The 19,410-nt window shown below is 36.7% G+C and overlaps 1 protein-coding gene across 6 annotated transcripts; it reads left to right on the top strand.

Moving 5' to 3' along the window:
• The first annotated feature begins 622 nt into the window (after nucleotides 1-622).
• Nucleotides 623-18,078, top strand: MLC1 (modulator of VRAC current 1). Of its 6 annotated transcripts, none has more exons than XM_040549421.1 (13): nucleotides 623-823; nucleotides 1,212-1,349; nucleotides 1,997-2,180; nucleotides 4,055-4,144; nucleotides 6,051-6,104; nucleotides 6,197-6,298; nucleotides 10,168-10,269; nucleotides 11,323-11,394; nucleotides 11,870-11,986; nucleotides 14,095-14,151; nucleotides 15,181-15,303; nucleotides 15,391-15,558; nucleotides 17,513-18,077. In XM_040549421.1, exons 3-13 carry the CDS (start codon nucleotides 2,001-2,003, stop codon nucleotides 17,585-17,587), a joined length of 1,140 nt encoding a protein of 379 aa, XP_040405355.1. In that variant the 5' UTR covers nucleotides 623-823; nucleotides 1,212-1,349; nucleotides 1,997-2,000; the 3' UTR covers nucleotides 17,588-18,077. The 6 variants fall into 6 exon arrangements, with proteins under 6 accessions (XP_040405355.1, XP_040405347.1, XP_040405337.1 ...); XM_040549413.1 differs by having other exon boundaries at nucleotides 623-773; nucleotides 1,964-2,180; nucleotides 17,513-18,076; XM_040549403.1 differs by having other exon boundaries at nucleotides 623-811; nucleotides 1,964-2,180; nucleotides 17,513-18,076.
• The last annotated feature ends 1,332 nt before the right edge of the window (nucleotides 18,079-19,410 follow it).

Genomic DNA, 19,410 nt, shown 5'->3' with positions numbered 1-19,410 from the left:
AAAAATCAACAAACACCTCCCTGAACTGACACGAATGGTCAAAAGGAATAAAATATGATCCTGTTTTATATCTGTGGTAATTAATCTTAGGGCAAACCCATATTATTAGTACCTAACAGTCATTGAAAAAGATGTGAAGTAAGCACTATCCATTTTCCATTAAAACGTAGTCTTTGAGAGCGTACAGAGAATGGAAGTATTTGCATAGTGTCTTCTGTGAGCAGAGGAACAGGACTTAATTGCTTAAGACAGTTTTGCTAGGCTACGGTTTCTTTTTTTTGCCCTTTTCTAGCACAGTTTACAGCTTTGTATAGTGCATGATTAATTTCCAAGTTTCAGCCTATTCCAACTGTAACATTTGATATTTTTTCAGTATTGGCTGGCATTTTGAGAAGAACAAAATCTACAGTCAGTACAAATTGAAAAGTAGTGCTGTTCTAAAGGTTTTTTTTAGCATACTTTAAAAGGTGATGCTCTTCAGAGTCCTGAAAATCTAATTGTGGCTTGGGCACAACAGTGTTTAAAGTGTACACAAAGGACCCTGTCATTGCAGTAGTTGTCAAGGTGCCAGCATTTTCAAGATAAAAGCATTCTTTCTCTTTTTTTATTGCCTAATAAGCAAGAGGACTGGATCCAATGTACGCTGGCTGATGCATGTCACTGCTGCCTGCTAGATTTTAAGTACGTTGTGTAGCCATCACGGTGCTCTGTAAGTGTGAACATCAGCACGATTCCAGTGTGCAGGCTTTATCTGAACACTCTAGAAAACTAAGGTTAGTAGAAAAAGCTAAAGAAGAGTTCTACAGTGAAGATAAGATTCTCGGTAAGTTTCAAACTTTTAACTTCCCAACTTGTTGGGATACTTGAATTTCTAACTGTAGGGTGTTCTGAAAGGATACTGTGTTCTGAGTAGCTTTTGCTCTTTTGAAACAAGAACCAGATTGTTGAATATCGTTATCACTGGCTATGATAATAAATAAAACTGGTAAACTATGAGGAAGGTTTTATTTAAGATGCCAAGTAAGGGGTAGTACTTGATTAAATAGATATTTGAAACTTTTTCCATTTGTTTGTCTGATTTGGAAGCAGATCTGTATATGCATAGTACGGTCATTTTCTAGTGTATTCTGTTAATTAAAATTCAGGAGGCATTTTCCTGTTCCCTGGCCTAACCGAAGTTTTTGCTGCGCTTTTGTTCCCTATCTGAATAGATGTTGTTGAAAGCCAAAGTGTAAGGGAGAACTTTTCAAAGACGGCATGACTCACTGAGCGGTGAGAAGATCACAAAGTGTACAGGCAGCTGTGTTCACAAGGCTCTTTTAAACTGACAGTTAACTTTTCAGTCAAAGGTAAGCGCGAAGGTTTTTAACAGTTGAAAAATGTGCAGGAACTTTAACGCAAGGTACTCAAGGTATTTGAACAGTTTGGCAAGCAGTGGGATGAACAGAAAAGGGCAAAGTGAACAAGCAAAATGGTTGATACCTGATAAGACAGAAAAAGTTTGCTGTAGCTGAGTTACCGTGATTATATGAGTTCATCGGAGTCATAGTGACGTCTATCATTTTAGATGCCCAATTAGTTTTACAATCAAATGTTAACATCCAAGCATGTTTAAAAATCTTTTTCTGTCCTACATTTTTTTTTAAGGGGGTGGGGAATACTTTGATTATAGAGTTACTTCCAAAGATATTTTTTAGATATTACAATAAAAGTCTGTTGAGCTGTCATAGGTGCACAAACTTTCATTTTGTTGGTATTTATATTGTATTATTATGAACCGTGGCTACAGGACGTAATTTAGTTACTGTGTGCAAGTAAGTTCTTTTAAACCTGCATATTTCAATGCAGCTTAGTACTAATACTACTTTTTAATTTTATCTTAAATAGACAAAAATAATAGCTGAGCACTGATCTGAATATGTGAAGAAACTAAGTTATATTTTTGGTCTTTCTTCATCATTAGCATTGCCATTATTATTTAATTGCTTTTGCGAAGTGTTATGACCAGGGAAGAAGGTTACAGAGAAGAATTTAGCTATGACAGAATGCCGACTTTGGAGCGGGGAAAGCAAGAGAATGGAAATTATGTACCAGATATCAAATCCAGTGACCTTCAGCTATCAAAGCGGCTGCATCCTTGCTTTATTTACAGAACATGGATCTTTTCTTTACTGATGGGCGTAAGTACTTTGAATATAGAAAATTTAAAAGTGTAAGGGAGGTCTTAGTACCCTGGAATCTATCCTCGTTTGGATCATTAGAGGAGTCACAATTTCATCACTGATGGTATTGAATATAAACAGTTGTACAGAAAGCAACATATTTTGCAAATTTATAGTGTAACTCTTAGTGTGACTAATGTTACTCTTTGTATCATTTTGCACTAACTAAATATGCTATACAAAGGCTGTCTTTAATATTAAACAGTGATTGTGGTGGTTTTAACCAATTTTGTGGTGGTTTTAATCAATCCATTTGTATGTATTAGCAATGCCTTTTTGTCAAGTATCCTGATCATATGTGTTATTTTAAGATAAAGTACTTTACTTGGCATGATAGCATTTTGGCATTAAAAATGTATATGATATTTAATTGCCAAGTTCTGCTGTTTTCAATGGTCATGGGGTTATTTGATGTAATTTTCATGTAGTGAGTGACGTACTTCTGTTTCTTACATGAACACCATAGTGGTTTGAATTTTCGTGTCACTGCTTTAGAGTCACCGGACACTGATCTTGCCCATGCATCGTGTTACTCCATGTTCTGAGCCAAGATAATTAAAGTTCATTATAGCAATTACAATTAAGTCATTTTTTTTCTTTTTCTGTCATCTGGTGTGTTTTGAAGAATAATTTTTGTAAGATCTATTATGTTTCACTGTTAATACAGTAATTACTTATTTTTGCACAGTGAGTAAAAGTAGTGCCTTATTTTCGAGGAAACAGCTGAACATTTTTCCATCCTGACAATCTGTGAAACTTGGGTTTCCTTTCAGATGTACTGTTACACAAAAAGAAAGAGCAAATTAAGAGCTGGTTTTCTTTGCATTAAAATTTCTCAGTATATGTATGCTAAGCAACAGAAGCATTTCCTTCCATGGCAAAAAGAACCATGTTCAGGGCAGCAGTTGCAATGTATATATAGATTGACATCAAAGTGGCTGAGGGTATAGGCTGCTCTTGTGCAGAACAATTCAGTATGCTTCAAGCACAATTTCAAGTTGTGTTCTATAAATACTGTTCTTCCAGTGTGCCATAATTCTGTGTGAATGTGTGTGCTCATACACACATATGCTATCCTTATTTTCTCTGATCTGTCTTTTGATGAGGACTTTTTAAAGACCCCCCGAGAACTTTGTGACATGAACAAAATATCCAAACAAGAAAGAAGAGCCATTCTGTCTCATCTTTCCCAACCCCTTTGAAGAAATGTATACTCAAAGGAAAACAAACAAACAACAACAACAAACAAGCAAAAAGAATAAATGATTTAATGCTGGAAGTTTAACTCAGATATAATTATGGAATAAATAGAATGGTTGGCAAGGGAACAGCAGGAGTTGAGCATTTATGGTTATGCCACTAGATGAGGGTGGTAAGGGAGTTTGGAGGGAGACTAATATAGGTGGAAGGACCTTCATCAATATATCCTAATATTATTCCTGTTGCTATGTTCTCATTGGTAATTGCCTGGCTGCCCACATAAATCATGAATATTGGTGGAGCCAAACAGGGAATGTAAAGTAGAGGCTTAGTTGAGTTTTCTGAAACATTTTTTTGCTGTCGAAACCTCTGCAATTACCTCTTGAGCGTATTTGCCAGCTCAGGACACAGTACTTGATTCAAACATGCTTGTATTGTTCAGTATTAGGTCTTGGTAAACAGCAAAATATATTTTTCAGAACTCAACATGCTTTGATATTTTGCTTCAAAATTATTAACACAAAGACTGCGTTATTACATGTACATCAGTAGCTCAATTTGAAAGGAATTCCTGACTTCTTTTTTACAAATAGTTTTATTTGTATTAATTTATATTATTTGTTGCTTTGCAGACTTGCCTCCTTATTACTTCTGGATTTTCACTGTATCTGGGAAATATTTTTCCATCTGAAATGGATTATTTACGTTGTGCAGCAGGTTCAGTAAGCATTCTTAATTATTTGCTGTGGCTGTTTGACAGCAAAATCAGTAAATACTTTGTGTGGATTTCATTTCTTTTTATTTCATCTGTCTTTTTACTACTAACTTTCTTTATGGAATATACAATCTTATTTAACAGTTCATTAAGTGAGTTTTCTTCCCATGGGTAAGGGAGTAGCCATTTTCACAGACAGTGATTTGTGCTACCATTTTTGTTAACCAGCTTACCATGGGCAGCCAGTAATTATCTGCATGAATGTTTTTTCTGTGCCTGATTTTAAGAAAATTTGCACTGCTTTATATTTAGGGAATTTCTTGCCTGAATACTGTCAGAAGTATTTCAGATTGTATTTCAAAGTATTATGTTTTTTGGCATATTTTGTGATAATATCCAAATCATATTTGTCTTACTTATGTATTTATATATATGCTTAACCTACACTTTAGATCTTTGTGCATAAGATTAGTCTGATGTACTTGCTTTGTTCATGGCAGGATTCTGTTCCACCATTGCTTTTTTGGCAACTTGACCTGTGGATTTGTTTTAAGTTAGATGTACGGCTAATGCTTTATTTTAAACAAGTCCCAGCAGTTGCTCCGTGAATGAGTTGTCACTTAGGTTTCTGCTAGAGGTGTTAGAATAAAGCAGAAGCAGTTTTTGAAGTTAATGACTTCACTCATCTGTTATGCTCTGCAACACTAATGTGGTTACTGAGTTACTGTAGTTACCTTTCTCTGCCCCAAATTTTGTCTCTTTAAACCTTGTATTTATTGAGAATTTCCAGAGATAATGGAGGCAATGCAGTTGGAAGAGCCTAGAGAGCTGTATAGCTCTATAAATGACCACTGGCTCGTATAGGAAGAGCAGCATTGCTCTCTAGACCTTATTGGCTATCTTGACCAGGAGTAGAACTCAGTCACCTAAACATCATCAAGTGATGTTCTAGAGACTCAGGGGCATCCAGGACTGAAATGTATCTTTTCATGAGGTTAAATAGAGGTTGGTTAGGCGTTAAGGAAGTGCTGCCAAAAATTTTAAATGTTCATGTTAATCTATTCGTAGTGGTTCCATTGTTAACCATCACTGCTCAGATGTGCGAAAAGATAATTAGTGAAGAAATGCAGCGTTTGTTACACAATCATTTAACATGGAAATCTTTTCAATAATTTTAGTTTAGTATATTTTTATTTTGCTTATAAATATGTTGCTAACATTACATATTTGTGGAAAATAGAGTTGGATCTGTAATAGTAACATATCAATCGTGATATGAGCAGAGCAGAGCAGCTAGAGGTTAGAGAAATTACTTTGTAAAACTTTTCCTTTATGTGGGATTTTTCCATGTAGCTCTGCCATTATGCAGTGAAAGTTTCCTAGTGAGAGTAACGTGGAGGTCCTAGGCACTGTTCTTAAAATGCAATATGACTCAGCAGATCAGTTTTTACAAAGTTCTTTGGAACTGTGTGGTTGAGATTGGCCAAATTCTAGTTTCAACAACCATGACACTCTCTTTTTAAAAGAATGTGGAGGCCAAGTCTAGGAGTAGCTGTGTTTTTCTTTTGCTGTTTAAGGATCTCATGCCTTCTAGAGTTAATTTGAACTAACAAAGGCGTGAAATGCCTCGTAAAAGACTTTCTTTCTTTCCTTTACTCATCACATTGTGCCGGGTAGCTAGTCAAAACTGAGGGGTATGGAAGGCTCTTTTAAACCTCTGGTAATCCTCAGATACCAAATGTAATTAATGAGCTCAGACAAGAGGGACAGTCTTTCCTCAGAGCTTCAGACCTTCTGTTTGTCCAATTATTAACCGTAATATTAAACCAGACCCAATAAAAACCATGTATAGAAAAGTATATAAAATTCTTTGTGCAGAATATCCCACTAGTCTTCTCTTTTAATTTTCCCAGTGTATTCCTTCAGCAGTTGTGAGCTTTGCTATAGCAAGGAATAAAATTAATGTGGTAAGTATGAGAATTTTTTATTGGCAGTTATATATATTTTTTTCTCCTGTTGTTAAAATGAGAGAGAAATCCTTTCTGAAACTGTTTTACAGATACCCAATTTTCAGATTCTGTTTGTCTCTACATTTGCGGTTACAACAACATGTTTAATTTGGTTTGGATGCAAACTTGTCCTAAATCCATCAGCTATAAATGTAAGTTACCTAAACAATTACTAATTAATGCTACATTTATCCTTATTAAAAAAAAAAAAAGTGGAGATAACGTGACTACACTGTTCTCAATCTAGAGAGATCGTCTAAGCAGTAACTTTACCTTTTGGAGTAAGAAAAGACCTGAAAATTGACATCAGATATAAAACCTTCTATGGATAAAAGATGCACAGTACAGCTAATTTACTGGAGATTAATACAGAAATAATTTTCCTGTCTTGTATTTTAAGTTCAAAAGCATGGATTAGATTTTCAAAGGTGATCCAGTTTAATCAACTGACTGTTTACTTTTCTGTTAACTGTGGTAATTTCTATTTTTTTTAATAGAGTAGGATCAGAAGAGAAAAAAGTGATTTAGTACCTCTGCTGTAGATAAATCAATTTTCAGGGTTGAATTCTACTGACGTGAGAGTGTGTCAAAAAAAGTGCAACTTCTAGGACATTTCAGATTAAGTGTAATCCTTTCTTGGATCTTCTACAGTGTATAGTTTTGCTTCTGAGGTCACCAGGAAAGAAACTTTTGATGAACATTTTTCCCATACATGATGAACAAAGAGAAGGCAGCTGTGAATGTTATTTGAAGCACATGTATTTCATGCTGGGAAAAGTTCTGTTTTGGAATCACAGCCTTTTGACACTTGTCTTTGGTAGGCTAAACCAAAAAGTAAAACTATAGTGGTTTTTTTTTTTTTTTTTTTTTTTTTGGCTATGGTAAAATGTTCTGAAACCTCTACGCTATATAAGAACATGATGTGTAAGAATGAGTAATATAGCAGTAGGTGTTACTCTTACTTTTGATAAATATACTCTTGATAAATACTTACTCTTGATAAATGCTCTATCACAGAACAGCAGTGCTTGATAAAACTACGTCATACATTTCGTATGAAGGTCAATGACTGCTATCATTTGCTATTGTTCATTTCTTCTCCCAGCATTGTATCAGCTGTTGTGATAGTAGTAGCTCAGCAATAATAACAGCTCCCTATAATAATATAGGAGATCTAAACTGGTGTTACTAACAAAAGACTTCTTAACAGAAGAATAATACAGAGTTTGCTTTAGAGCTAGCTATGCTATTTTAATAACATCTGGTTAGCTCCAGATTTCACAGATGTTGAACTTTTAAATTAATTGTGTTTGCTTCCCTGTAAAAAGCATGGAATATTAGGTCAATACTTACAAACCTGCTTTTAAAATTAGTAACTAATTCCAGGTTCACATTTCTGTGCAGCTGGCCTCATTTTCAGGGACCAGGTATTGAGGTCAGTAAGAGCTGTGGAGATTTAACACCGGACAGTCAGATCACTGGAATTCAAGTGGTCTTGGCTTTAGATATAGGAGATTTGTCCCTGTGATTGATGGGATGTGTTCCTCTGGGTTCTGCACGTAGACAGGTGTGTAGACGGGATAACGGCCCTGTCAGCGGGGGCTGTGTCTGCCCAGGAAAGGTGGGCCCAGGGGACTCACTGTGCACCACACCATTCACGCAAGCATGTTCAATATGATTCAGTATTCCAGATGGCACCAGCAGCCAGTAATACTGAGCCCCAAATGGTTGGCTGAGTAGCTTTCTGGGCGCCCTCTGCTGTCTGTGTAGATGCCATTGCCACTGACAGAGGTGGAAGCTTAGAAGATGTGGGTGCATGGAGATGCTGGAGTGTAGCTGCTTGGTTCGGTTACCTAACCACAAGTGTGCGTCCCAGTTAGCTGTGGAGTGGCTTATCCTGCCTTGCTCCGGCTACTGATGCAGGAGGGCATCAGTCTCTTCTAGGTTCTCTGTCATTATTTGTCAGACCTGTGGAGATGGCTTGGAACATCTGTAAGATATTTTAAATCATATTAAATGTATGTTTAAAAAAACTATAGTGAAATGAAATCACTTACATTTTGAACTGAGTTCTATGCTTTACATATAAACCACATTTTTACTACCTGGTGCAGGTTCAGAGCAACTTGAATTAAGGTTGTGATGATCCACTATTTTCTACCCAGTTGCACTTGCATGTTCCTTAGTCATAGAAGGGGGTTAAGGATGTAGCTTACACGGTTCTCTCTATCTGGAATGGTAGTTATAGAGAGTTTTCTATAGTACTTTGAAATCTAACATTGATTTTCCCATTGTTATAGATGGTTTGAAAAGGTATTTACTTCTAGCTTTAGCTGTATTTCTGTTTAAAAAATACAAATAGAATAACACCCAAACTTCAAAACTGTTGATATTTTTACTTTGGTCTAAGGACATTGAATTAATTTTGCAAATGGAATACTCTGATATTCTAGACACATCAGAAAAAATACTGGAAAGATAAAATTTAAATTTAAAAATTTATATTTTATTTACTGTTTTTCTTTGATTTCTGTTATTTTCTTATAGCTAACACTAAATGAGCTAGTGTGTCCATGTAGTTATGGTGCTTCTGGACCCAAACTTGTGTATCTACTTGGCACTGCACTGTATAACGTGGCCTTGCCAGCCCACGTCAGTACCAGTGCTATGTGTCAAAACACATCTAAATCATGGGAATTTACAGGCTGGATTAAATTGTTCTGCAGGCCACATGTTTGACACCTCTCCTTTTGCCAAATAATGTCTTTATTCTTCATCTAGCACTTTTCCTAGAAGCTTACCACTATGATATTTATTGCAGTTTGTGGCTCTAGCACAACTGTACAGTCTGTTGTGTCCTGCAAGGAACACGGTTGTGTTTTTTTGAGAAGGATGGATTTCAGTACAAAAAAGCCTCTCAAATCTGCCACGTATGATCGTTTTCAAAACAACAACAGAAATGCAAGCAAACAAACAAACAAGCCCAAAACCTACGCTGCAAGATGCATGTCAAAGGAGAATTTAGATTTGATCATCCCAGAGCAGGTCTGACATGAGGAAGCAATATAGTTCATTGAACAACAGTTTGCTACAATTATATTAGTTCTGAATGGGGTTAGTTCTCCTTAAACTTTTGGTACTTTGCCCAATGGCCAGACCTAACCATCACATATTTTCTTGGGCTGCCGCTGGAAGAACATGGTGCTTCTGAAGACTTCCACAGGGAGATCTACACTGCCTAACTTGCATGCCTCTAAAAAATGATCAATCAAACCCATGTAGAGCAGGTATTGTCTCACGAAAAGAGGTAGATAAGGATCCAAAGAGGACGTTAAGTATTCCATTCACATATTCATGTCCTGAAGATGAACAATGGCAGGAGGAATGGCAGCATCCTCGTTTTTGTACAATAATGTAATCTGTTAGACCTGCAGGAGTTGTAAAATCATGACGAGTGTTCATCAGTGCTTTACTAGCATGAGGCAGAACACAGAGCTAGGACTCTTGGTCCAGTTCTTTGGAATGCGTTTTCATTCAGCACTGCGTGATTTGCTGTGTAGGGATTGGAAGCCTGTGGCCCTTCTTCTCTCCCAGTGGATTTCCTTAGCCCTTGGGCTAGTCAAACTCCCTCTTGTTTGTCTTCTTTCTGTTCCTATGAATCTTTCATGATTTGCAGCAGTGTTCTGGTTTCACATGGGAGGTCCTGCAAAATGCAAGAGTACCTAGTAACATCCCCCATGTATTAACACTGTCTTTTGGAAGACAATAATGCACTCTTCTTCAGGCAGATTATTTCAATAAGTGAAATAAACATCTTTCTCGGGTTAGGCATTCTAAGTATTATGTAGGCAACTAAGTGCTGTCCTAGAAATTCATCAAAAATGAAAAAAAAAAACATTTTAAAAAGTACATAATTAACAGATACATCTAAATGTCAGAGAAAACAGACAGCTGGATCCCACCCCCTTGTTTACTTTTAATATGGAAGATATAACTCTTTTGTCTGGGATTCTACTGACAGATAAATTTCAACTTGATTCTGCTTATTCTGCTGGAAATCTTCATGGCAACTACCGTGATCATTTCAGCTAGATCTACTGAAGACTGCTGTATGCGAAAGAAAGTAGGTACCCTTAAAAATTGGAATTCATTGTATTTTGCTGTTTTTTCCAAGTAACCTAAAAAATATTAGATTTTTCCTATATTATGTATGTTAACAAGTTACTGGTGACTCTGGTGTATCATATATTTCATGGTAAAATTAGGTTTGAACATTATAAAACTAGATTTAAACAGTAATTAAACGTACTGTACTAAACAGTGATAGCCTCTTCTGTCTTTAAGAGTTCAGTGGACCCTCTGCAAAATGAACTACTGCAATTATGCAGCGTGGGGCTGTGTGAATATTTTATGAACAGGCATGGCAAATGTTTTATTCATATTTTGTAAAACAAAACTTCATGAAGTATGAAACATTAGAATACTGTGACTTTTATGTATGCAAGCAATGCCTTTTTGATGCATGAAGTGGAGATGGTATCTGTCATGTACGCTGATTTGGTGGTGTCTGGACAATTAATATTGTCTTCAGGATTTCATAGAATCGTTGAATGGCCTGGGTTGGAAGGGACCTCAAGGATCATCTAGTTCCAACCCACAGTTTGGGGCTATAGATAAAATTGTCTTTGTTCATAATCGCTCCTCCAAATCACACCCTCTTTTCTACATTATTTCCTTTACCTAATAATGAAGCAAATATGTGTGCTATGCCATTTTGTGTTCCAGTGGAAGCATTGCTTGCTAGACAAAGTCATGTTGTAAACTGTCCACCTTCAGTTACTGTTTATCCATGTCCGCAAAATCTGAAAGATTCTGAAAGATTTCTGAAAATCTGAAAGAACTTTGGAAGGATCAGGAACAAAGTATGTATTTTGAAGGTGGAAAGGGAGAGAAGATGAGCATATTTCACAGCTAATGTGGAACTACCTCACTTGTTTTCAGTGGTCTGACACTGATGGTCTAACACTGGCAAACACTGCAGTGTGTCACTGGTGGTTCTGGTGGACCAACCAGACGTTGTCTACCATCTCTAGGATTTATAACAGATTCCACAGGATATTAGAATAAATGTATTGCTTTGCATGTTTCCTCAGTCATGATTTTTATTCCCCTCTAGAATACTGCATATGACAGTACCATTGTTACAAGCAATGTCAGCTTTCCTACTCGAATTCTGAAGTCATACTCAGTAAGTACTCGTTTTCTTTCATTAAATCAATTTGTTATTTCATTGTTGTAAGTGCTAAACTCCTTTAAAGTCAGAAACAGTTCAATGTAGGTAAGAACTGAAAGAACAGATTTAGAGTCAGAAATACCAGATACATCCTAAAATGCTTCCTTTTACAATATTGCAAGATAAATAGTAACTGCCCTGTACAATAGGAAAAAGACTACTTAATGACTTAAAGATAAGTATTGTGAACTGAACTGTTTAGTGGAGCTAATAAAATAGGGTATAAATACGTATAATGAAGCTAATCTTGTTTTCATTTAAGCCAGTGGGAGTTTTGCCATATTTTATATCTGCAAAACATTGACTTTTTGCATATCTAATAGCACAAAAGCATTCTTTTTTTCTTCCAGTGTGTTCTTTTTTATATGCAGAAGGGAAATTTAGTGTTCAAATACACTGTTAATAATTTGTGTGCTCTACTTTGTTTTAGGTAATTGAGGTGATTATTGGAATTTCATCAGTATTTGGTGGCATAATTGCTTTGAATATGGATGTTCTAGTCTCAGGTCCATATCTTTCGGTAACATTCTTTTGGATCTTAGTTGCTGTAAGTAGAGCAAAATTGATGTACTCTTTTAAACAATGCCTTTGATTTTTCTTTTTTTCTCTCTACTAGAATGTTCTCATTATACTTAATATATTATGAAATGTGGTTGTTCTATTTTGATTTACAAGATGGAAGTGAGTAATAAAACAAGAGTATTGGAAGTTTTCTGTCAAACAGGTCCCAGTTTTTAGAATTATTTCAGGCTGCAAAATATAAAGTTGAGTATAATTTCAGTGTGGTAGAATCTAGATTGTTACATTTATCCCATCAGCATTAATGGTCTTAAAAGCCTGAAACTGATTGGTAATCCTTGTAACAAGTAATAGCCTGCACCTAGGAGCAGTGCATTCATAAAGCACTAAGGGCATGATCTGCCCTTAGTGAAGCCATGTTGTCTGGTGATTGGTGACAGTCAATACAGATTCACTATGGGCAGATCATGCCCCAAAAATCTGGTGGCCTTCTATGATGGGGTTGTAGTATTGGTGGATCTGCAACTGATGTTGTCTACCTGGGTTTGTGCAAAGCATTTGACACTGTCTCCCATGATATCCTTGTCTCTAAATTGCAGAGACATGGTTTTGGTGGATGGACCTCAGTGGGTAAGGAATTGGCTGAATGGTTGCACTCAAAGAGTTGTGGTGAATGGGTCAGTGTCCAGGTGGAGATCAGCGGTGTTCCTCAGGGGTCAGTATTGGGACCAGTGCCCTTTAACATCTTTGTCAGTGACATAGACAGTGGGACTGAACACACCTTCACCAACTTTGCCAATGATACCAAGCTGTGTGGTGTGGTTGGCACTCTGGAAGGAAGGGATGCCATCCAGACGGACCATGACAGGCTTGAGAAGTGGGCCTGTGTTAACCTCATGGGGTTCAACAAGGCCAAGTGCCAGGTCCTGCACCTGGGCCGGGGTGATCCCAAACACAAATGCAGGCTGAATGGAGAATGGATTGAGAGCAGCTCTGATGAGAAGGTCCTGGGGGTGTTGATGGATTAGAAGCTCAACATGAGCCGGCAATGTACGCTTGCAGCCCAGAAAGCCAACTGTATCCTGGGCTGCATCAAAAGAAGCATAGCCAGCAGGTCAAGGGAGGGGATTCTCCCCCTCTACTCTGCTCTTGTGAGACCCCACCTAAAGTACTGCATTCAGCTCTGGGGACCCCCGCACAAGAAGAACATGGACATATTAGAATGAGTCCAGAGGAGGGTCAAGAGGTGATCAGAGGGCTGGAGCACCTATCCTATGAAGACAGGCTGAGAGAGCTGGGGTTGTTCACCCTGGTGAAGAGAAGGCTCTTGGGGAGACCTTATAGCAGCCTTCCAGTACCTAAAGGGGGCCTACAGGAAGGCTGGGGTGGGACTCTTTGTCAGGGAGTGCAATGAAAGGACAAGGGGGAGTGGTTTAAAAGTAAAAGAGGGGAGAATTAGATAAGCTTTTTGGAAGAAATTCTTTACTGTGAGGTTGATGAGGCACTGGCACAGGTTGCCCAGAGAAGCTGTGGATGCCCCATCCCTGGAAGTATTCAAGGCCAGGTTGAATGGGGCTTTGAGCAACCTGGTCTGGTGGGAGGTGTCCCTCCCCATGGCACAGGAATTAGATGGTCTTCAAGGTCCCTTCCAGCCCAAGCCATTCTATGATTCTGTGATCCTGTGATAAAGGATGTTGTGCTACCCTGCTTGCAACAAACTGAAGAAGTTCAGAAAGATGACCGTGAACACTAGATTTATATATGGCTCGTATGTCTGGAAAATTCCTCAGTATAAAGTGGGAAAAGATCATAAATAAGTTCTTCAGAATGCAGAACTCACAAAGTTCAGTGGGGTTCCTTAGGTTTTCATGCAGAAGCATCAAGCTTTGTGGGTAATATTTCAGTCTGTGTAGGTTTAATGCATGATACTCATTAAATGTAAGTTAAATGAATATTAGTTTTACCTCCATTTAAGTAATTGATTACCAATAGTGTCATAAAAAGAATATGTGGTTCAGGAAATTCAGGATGTGATCTATAACAAGTGGGAATCACTATTGCACAGTTGTAGATTGTGTAATTTTCCAGTAGGTAAATATTTATTTTTTATACTTTATTGTCTTGTGTTATATTTAGTGCTTTCCAAGTGCCATTGCAAGTCACGTGGCTGCTGAATATCCAAGTAAATGTCTGGTGAGTAAAATCCTTGGATTTTGTCATTAGAGTGTAGTAATACTCATTTGCCCACTTGTTTTTAGTTACTTTTACAAATACAACAGAAATTTATAGCAAGAGTGTAAGTTGATATTCCTGAAAAGAAATCTAGTAGCTCCCTTGGAGTCTTCCATCAATTCTAGGAAAGAATTCTACGGATTTGTTGTTTGTTTATTTTTGGTTTTGTACTGGTTCCTTGGGAATGGATATTGCTAAATGGAAAAGAAATACTTCATATTGTACACCCAGAACTGCTTTCATGGTCTTGAGCTGAGGTCCTTTCCATTATGTGCTGTGATTTCTGAAAGAAGAAAATTAGGTGTGCAGTCTGTATTGGACTTAGAACCTATTTTAAACAACTTCTTGATCTGCATGACTAGCAACAAAAATAAAGAATGTTCAGTAGAGTGCATTTAATCCATGAGTGTCCCAGATGTGTAGTAAAGTCTGCTTAAAACATCTGCTCGAAGTTACAGTCATGCAGCCATACTTAAGTCAGTAATGATGCATGACCACAACTGAAGTCAGAATTTGATCCTGTAGGATGATACTTGAATGAAAGCTAGGCTGCTATTGTATTGCAATAAAATTGCCTCAAAGCACTCAAATCTATTTGCATAGTTATTTTAGGCTATAAGTCTGCAGTATATGCTGTTAATTCTCATTGTTTCATACAAACTGAAGAATAAACGATGCTTCTTTACTAGGTCTCTAAATATGGTATTGTTTCCCCTATCTGCATATGAAAGACACTTTTAAAATTAGACAAAAGACTCGTCACACATCTTAAATGGAAAATGAATTACAAAACAGCAGTGTTTTGGCTAGGAAAATTAATTTATTCAAAGCTTGCTTCTGTATCTCTGTACAATGTAAATGGCTGTGAAGATTTGTCTCGTGTAATTTTATGCACTTCTGTTATGCTTGCTTTAAGGAGATACAGCTAACAAACCAAAATTGTTATTTGTTTTTGTCCCTCTTTATCATTTATTGTCTTATTTTATTTAGGTTGAGGTTCTGATTGCCATTAGCAGTGTCACCTCTCCATTGTTGTTCACAGCTTCTGGATACTTATCCTTCAGTATCATGCAAGTTGTAGACATCTTTAAAAATTATCCACCTGCTGTTAAAGTATGTATTTTTATGCAGTTGGAAAATTAACATCTACCTAGTAAAGTAGCAACAAAAGAATGAAGATATCCATGTCTCTATTTTTAGCAATCTTATGATGTACTACTGTTGCTTCTGATGTTGATGCTGCTAATTCAGGCATGCCTTACTATTGGAACTGTAATACAGTGTGTAAATTACAAGACAAAAATGAAACTTCAAGATTTGTCCTGGGCAGAGTCACAGGTTAAAAAACAAGAATACAGAACAACAGAGGTATGTATTTACACCAGTATAACATTTAAAAATCTTTATTAAAAATGATATTTTTTGGTAATGTTTTGTGTTTAGTTAACTCAGATCACAAGTGAAAGCTGCTGTGTAAAACTGTAAAGATGTGAATATAGTGGTGAATTCCAATGTAAATAGATAACATTTAGCTGGTCAAATGATAACTGTGGTATGACAGAATCATATTTGTGACAAGTCATGTCACGAGAAAAACAGTTGTAAGATTAAGGCCCTGATCTGTTCTTATTTGTATTATGGGCTCCCAATTATGGACAAAGTCCATCACTGTACTAAAATAAAATGGTAGTCCTACTGCATATGACGATCCATAGTTGTTATTTATATATGTCAGCACAAATCTTTAGAAAAGATGATGCCTTGCATGACTGTGCTCGGATAATGGGATAGCCATCTATTAAGAAAGGAGTGGACTTAACCTTTAAAATGCAAACAGAAGTTTTGGACTATGGAATGACAGTAGTCAGTACAGTTGTACTGTGTAAGGTCTGCTGTAGGGGAGTGAATGTACTAAGCCAAGTTAGTTCTAAGTTCCCTAAACTGCAAATGGGAATTGTTAGGAACGTGGAGCATAGGAACAACACTTGGCAAGCTGCATGAGTGGCTACATGTGCCGGTCAGTATGAAGTAGAGAGCAGAGGAGGGTGTATGGAATCCCAGCTCTTGCCATGTCCTAACTGTACTACTGAAGTTGATGATGAAGGTCGGAATTGATAGCCTTTATTTCCCTCCTGCACTTAACATGCTTAAACTATCCTTTCAGATACAGATTTAGTGAATACTTTCTTTGAGCATGGTGGTACCAGTATTACCATTACCACTTTTCATACAGTATTTCAGGGCTAGAGTGCTTTTCCAGGGACTGGGGAAACCCAGCTTTCTTCAGTCTGCATAGATTAATTACATCCAGCTCCTGCAGTGCACAACACTATACAGCCTATACAGCACATTTAGCCCTGAGGCTTTCCTCATCTCTTCTCTACAGAGCAAAGCACTATATTCTTAAAGAACAGGGCAGAGTAAATCATCCAGTTAACTGGGTGCTTGCTCTATGGCTGGTCCAGCATTGGAAAGGTTGGTGTGCTGTATTCAGTCTCCACTCTAGAAGGAGCATCTGGAAAACAGCATCTAGAAACAGCACTGGATAGAAAGTGCTGGAAGCAGGGACTGAATTTCAGTAGAGCTATTTCACAGCTGGTAATGGAAAGTGCAAGCTGTGGAATTAAGTTCCTCTCAGGCTGCTGAAGGCTTTCAGCGTTAGTTGCTGATTGTTTGGATCTGTGATCTGAGAATTAAGTTCTGTATAAAAGATGGAGCATAGCAGCATTTTCACTGCTGTAAGTCACATTTTTGAACATAGGTGATGTTATGGCTGAACAGTTCTCTTCTGGGGATTATTTACATAAGTATGCCTTGTTTGTGAGTCACTGATCAATTAGGTGCAAGTCAAATGCTAAAAGGAGCAAATTTTTTCAGAAAAGCAACACTTTTTTGCATACCTTGTAGCATTTAAACACATGAATAATGTTACAGGTAAAGGTGTAGGTCTCTGGCTTTTCAAGAGTCTGTGTCCTTAAGCAAGACATTATTTTCCTTGCGTGTATGTAGATAAATCTTGCTTCAGTTGCACTGTGAGGGCTGGAGTTACATGATTAAAACAGGAATTTCGCAAAGTTTGATTGGCCCAAATGTCTGAAGTATTATACAATTTACATTATTATATTTGTCTATTGTAAATGTATACTGTACAATATACAAAACTATGCAATTTGCAATGTGTATAATATTTTAATAGCTTATACTGTAAGCATTCATGTTTACATTCTCCCAGATTGTCTCAGATGTTTAATTGCTTAAACTTCAGTTTTTAACCAAAGTATTGTTTCATATTTCCATTTGTTGGAAATTTGTTTCCTTTTAGGTTTCCAATAATACGTTAAAGGATTTTGACAAAGACAAAGCTTGGAAAGCAGTTGTGGTGCAGATGGCTCAGTAGTTTGGATTCTGAAAATGGAGCCAATACAGTACAATCCAATACAACAAATCAATTGTTTGAATTAAGGTTTAAAAACTTTTCAGTTTATAAACAGCAATATAGTTACAGTGGTAACACAGTAAATAATGTCTTTCTAATCATTGTGAAATCTGTTGATAATATTTTTAATACATCCGTCTTTTCTGTTGGTATCTGTATCTTAGTCTCGCTTTAAAAGATACCATTGGAACAAAGGTAATGATTCACATCAATTTATACTGATAGCAAAATAAAATATGACAATATACAGTAGGTTTCATATATGTGCAAGAGATTGTTATAACTGCAGTTATGCAATCTGTAACTGATAAAATGCTTTTGTAAAGTTGTGTGTACAAGTTATAATTGTTTTTTTGCTTATACTTCACTTTTGTAGGAGTTGTAAAGTTCTTTTGCATCTCATTGTTTTTATATAAATAAAAGTCTTTATTATGTGGAAACTCAAGAATGTGGATTGATGTTCTAACTGTAGAGGTGAAAATAGAGTATTTGCTCCCATTAAGCTGCAGTTTCTGAACTGTTAAGGGAGGAAGGGACTTTTTCAGAGTGTTCAAGCACAAAATCCACTAGTCAAAACGAAAAAAATAACAACAAACAGAAACAATCAGCCAAATAACTGGAGCTACTACTGATAGGAAAAGATTGTTTTTTTTTCACACATGAAGATGTATTTTTAAGTATGTTACTTTGCATTTATTTTCCTTACTCATTTTAAACATAAAGAATGTAGTTGCTCTCTAACAAGAAATATTCTCCATTCCATTCACCTTTTCCTCCTACCTGAATTGTATGTATACCTGGGTAGATATTGGAGAATATAAGAATTTCCATGGTGATAGATTTTTTTTGATTTAACTGGGGATAACTGATGAATGGTAGTGGTGTTTTTTTTTGTGTATTTTTTTCCTGTTTGTTTTTGAAACACTCTAGGCTTTGAAGTTCATTCTTTTTTAATTTGAAACCAAATAATTTGTTCAGAACCTGGTGCAAGCTCACCTCTTTGCTTTTGGGGAGGGGAAATATAGTTAAAAGAAGGTATGTATGGGTGAGGGGTGGAGCCCTTCAGGTTCGCTAGGATGTTTTCTTCTGGTTTTGGGAATGCTGACAACAATTATGGCATTTTAATACACAGAGATTACTCTTGCCAAATCTCATGTATTTGTTTACTGGTGGTATTTGTGTGAACATTCTATCAACAACACAAATAGATAATACTTTCCCTGATACAATCTTACAATTTTTATAAATACAAAAAAGTATTTATTTGATTGTACAGTATTTCTTTGAAAGTCACAAAGAAATAGTGACAGTTCCACCTACAAATAAACTTCAAACAACTTTTTAAATCTCACACATGGATTGAAGACTAGACAAAGACGGTAGTGTAAAAGTTCTTCATGAATCACTCTAGAGTGAAAGGATTGAGAGTCACATGTAGAATAGTTTGAATGTATCTCAACTGTTTGCTTTCCCTTATGTGGTAATGCCTTCATTAAACTGAATCTGTATCTTCAAGAGGTTATCATTTTTATCAAATGATGATTGGCTTTGGTTATGCAGAAGGTAAGGTCATACTTCTATCACCAAGCTCAATTGGAAAAGAAATTAGCAGGAAGTGACACATTCTTAGGGAATTTCCTTTCCACAAAAGGCATCTACTTACAAGGCAAGGCACTGAGCGTCTTTAATCTCCTTATGAGTCCAATGATTTGAGATGCTCTCTCCCAAACAGAACTGAGTAAACTGCTGCTGATCTTCATTTTGCTGTCAGGAGTGCTCAGGAA

The sequence above is a fragment of the Cygnus olor genome, chromosome 1 (genome assembly GCF_009769625.2).
Source record: "Cygnus olor isolate bCygOlo1 chromosome 1, bCygOlo1.pri.v2, whole genome shotgun sequence".
NCBI lineage: Eukaryota > Metazoa > Chordata > Aves > Anseriformes > Anatidae > Cygnus > Cygnus olor.
The sequence above is the reverse complement of the archived record's forward strand: the minus strand, read 5'-3'. Positions and strand labels throughout refer to the sequence as shown.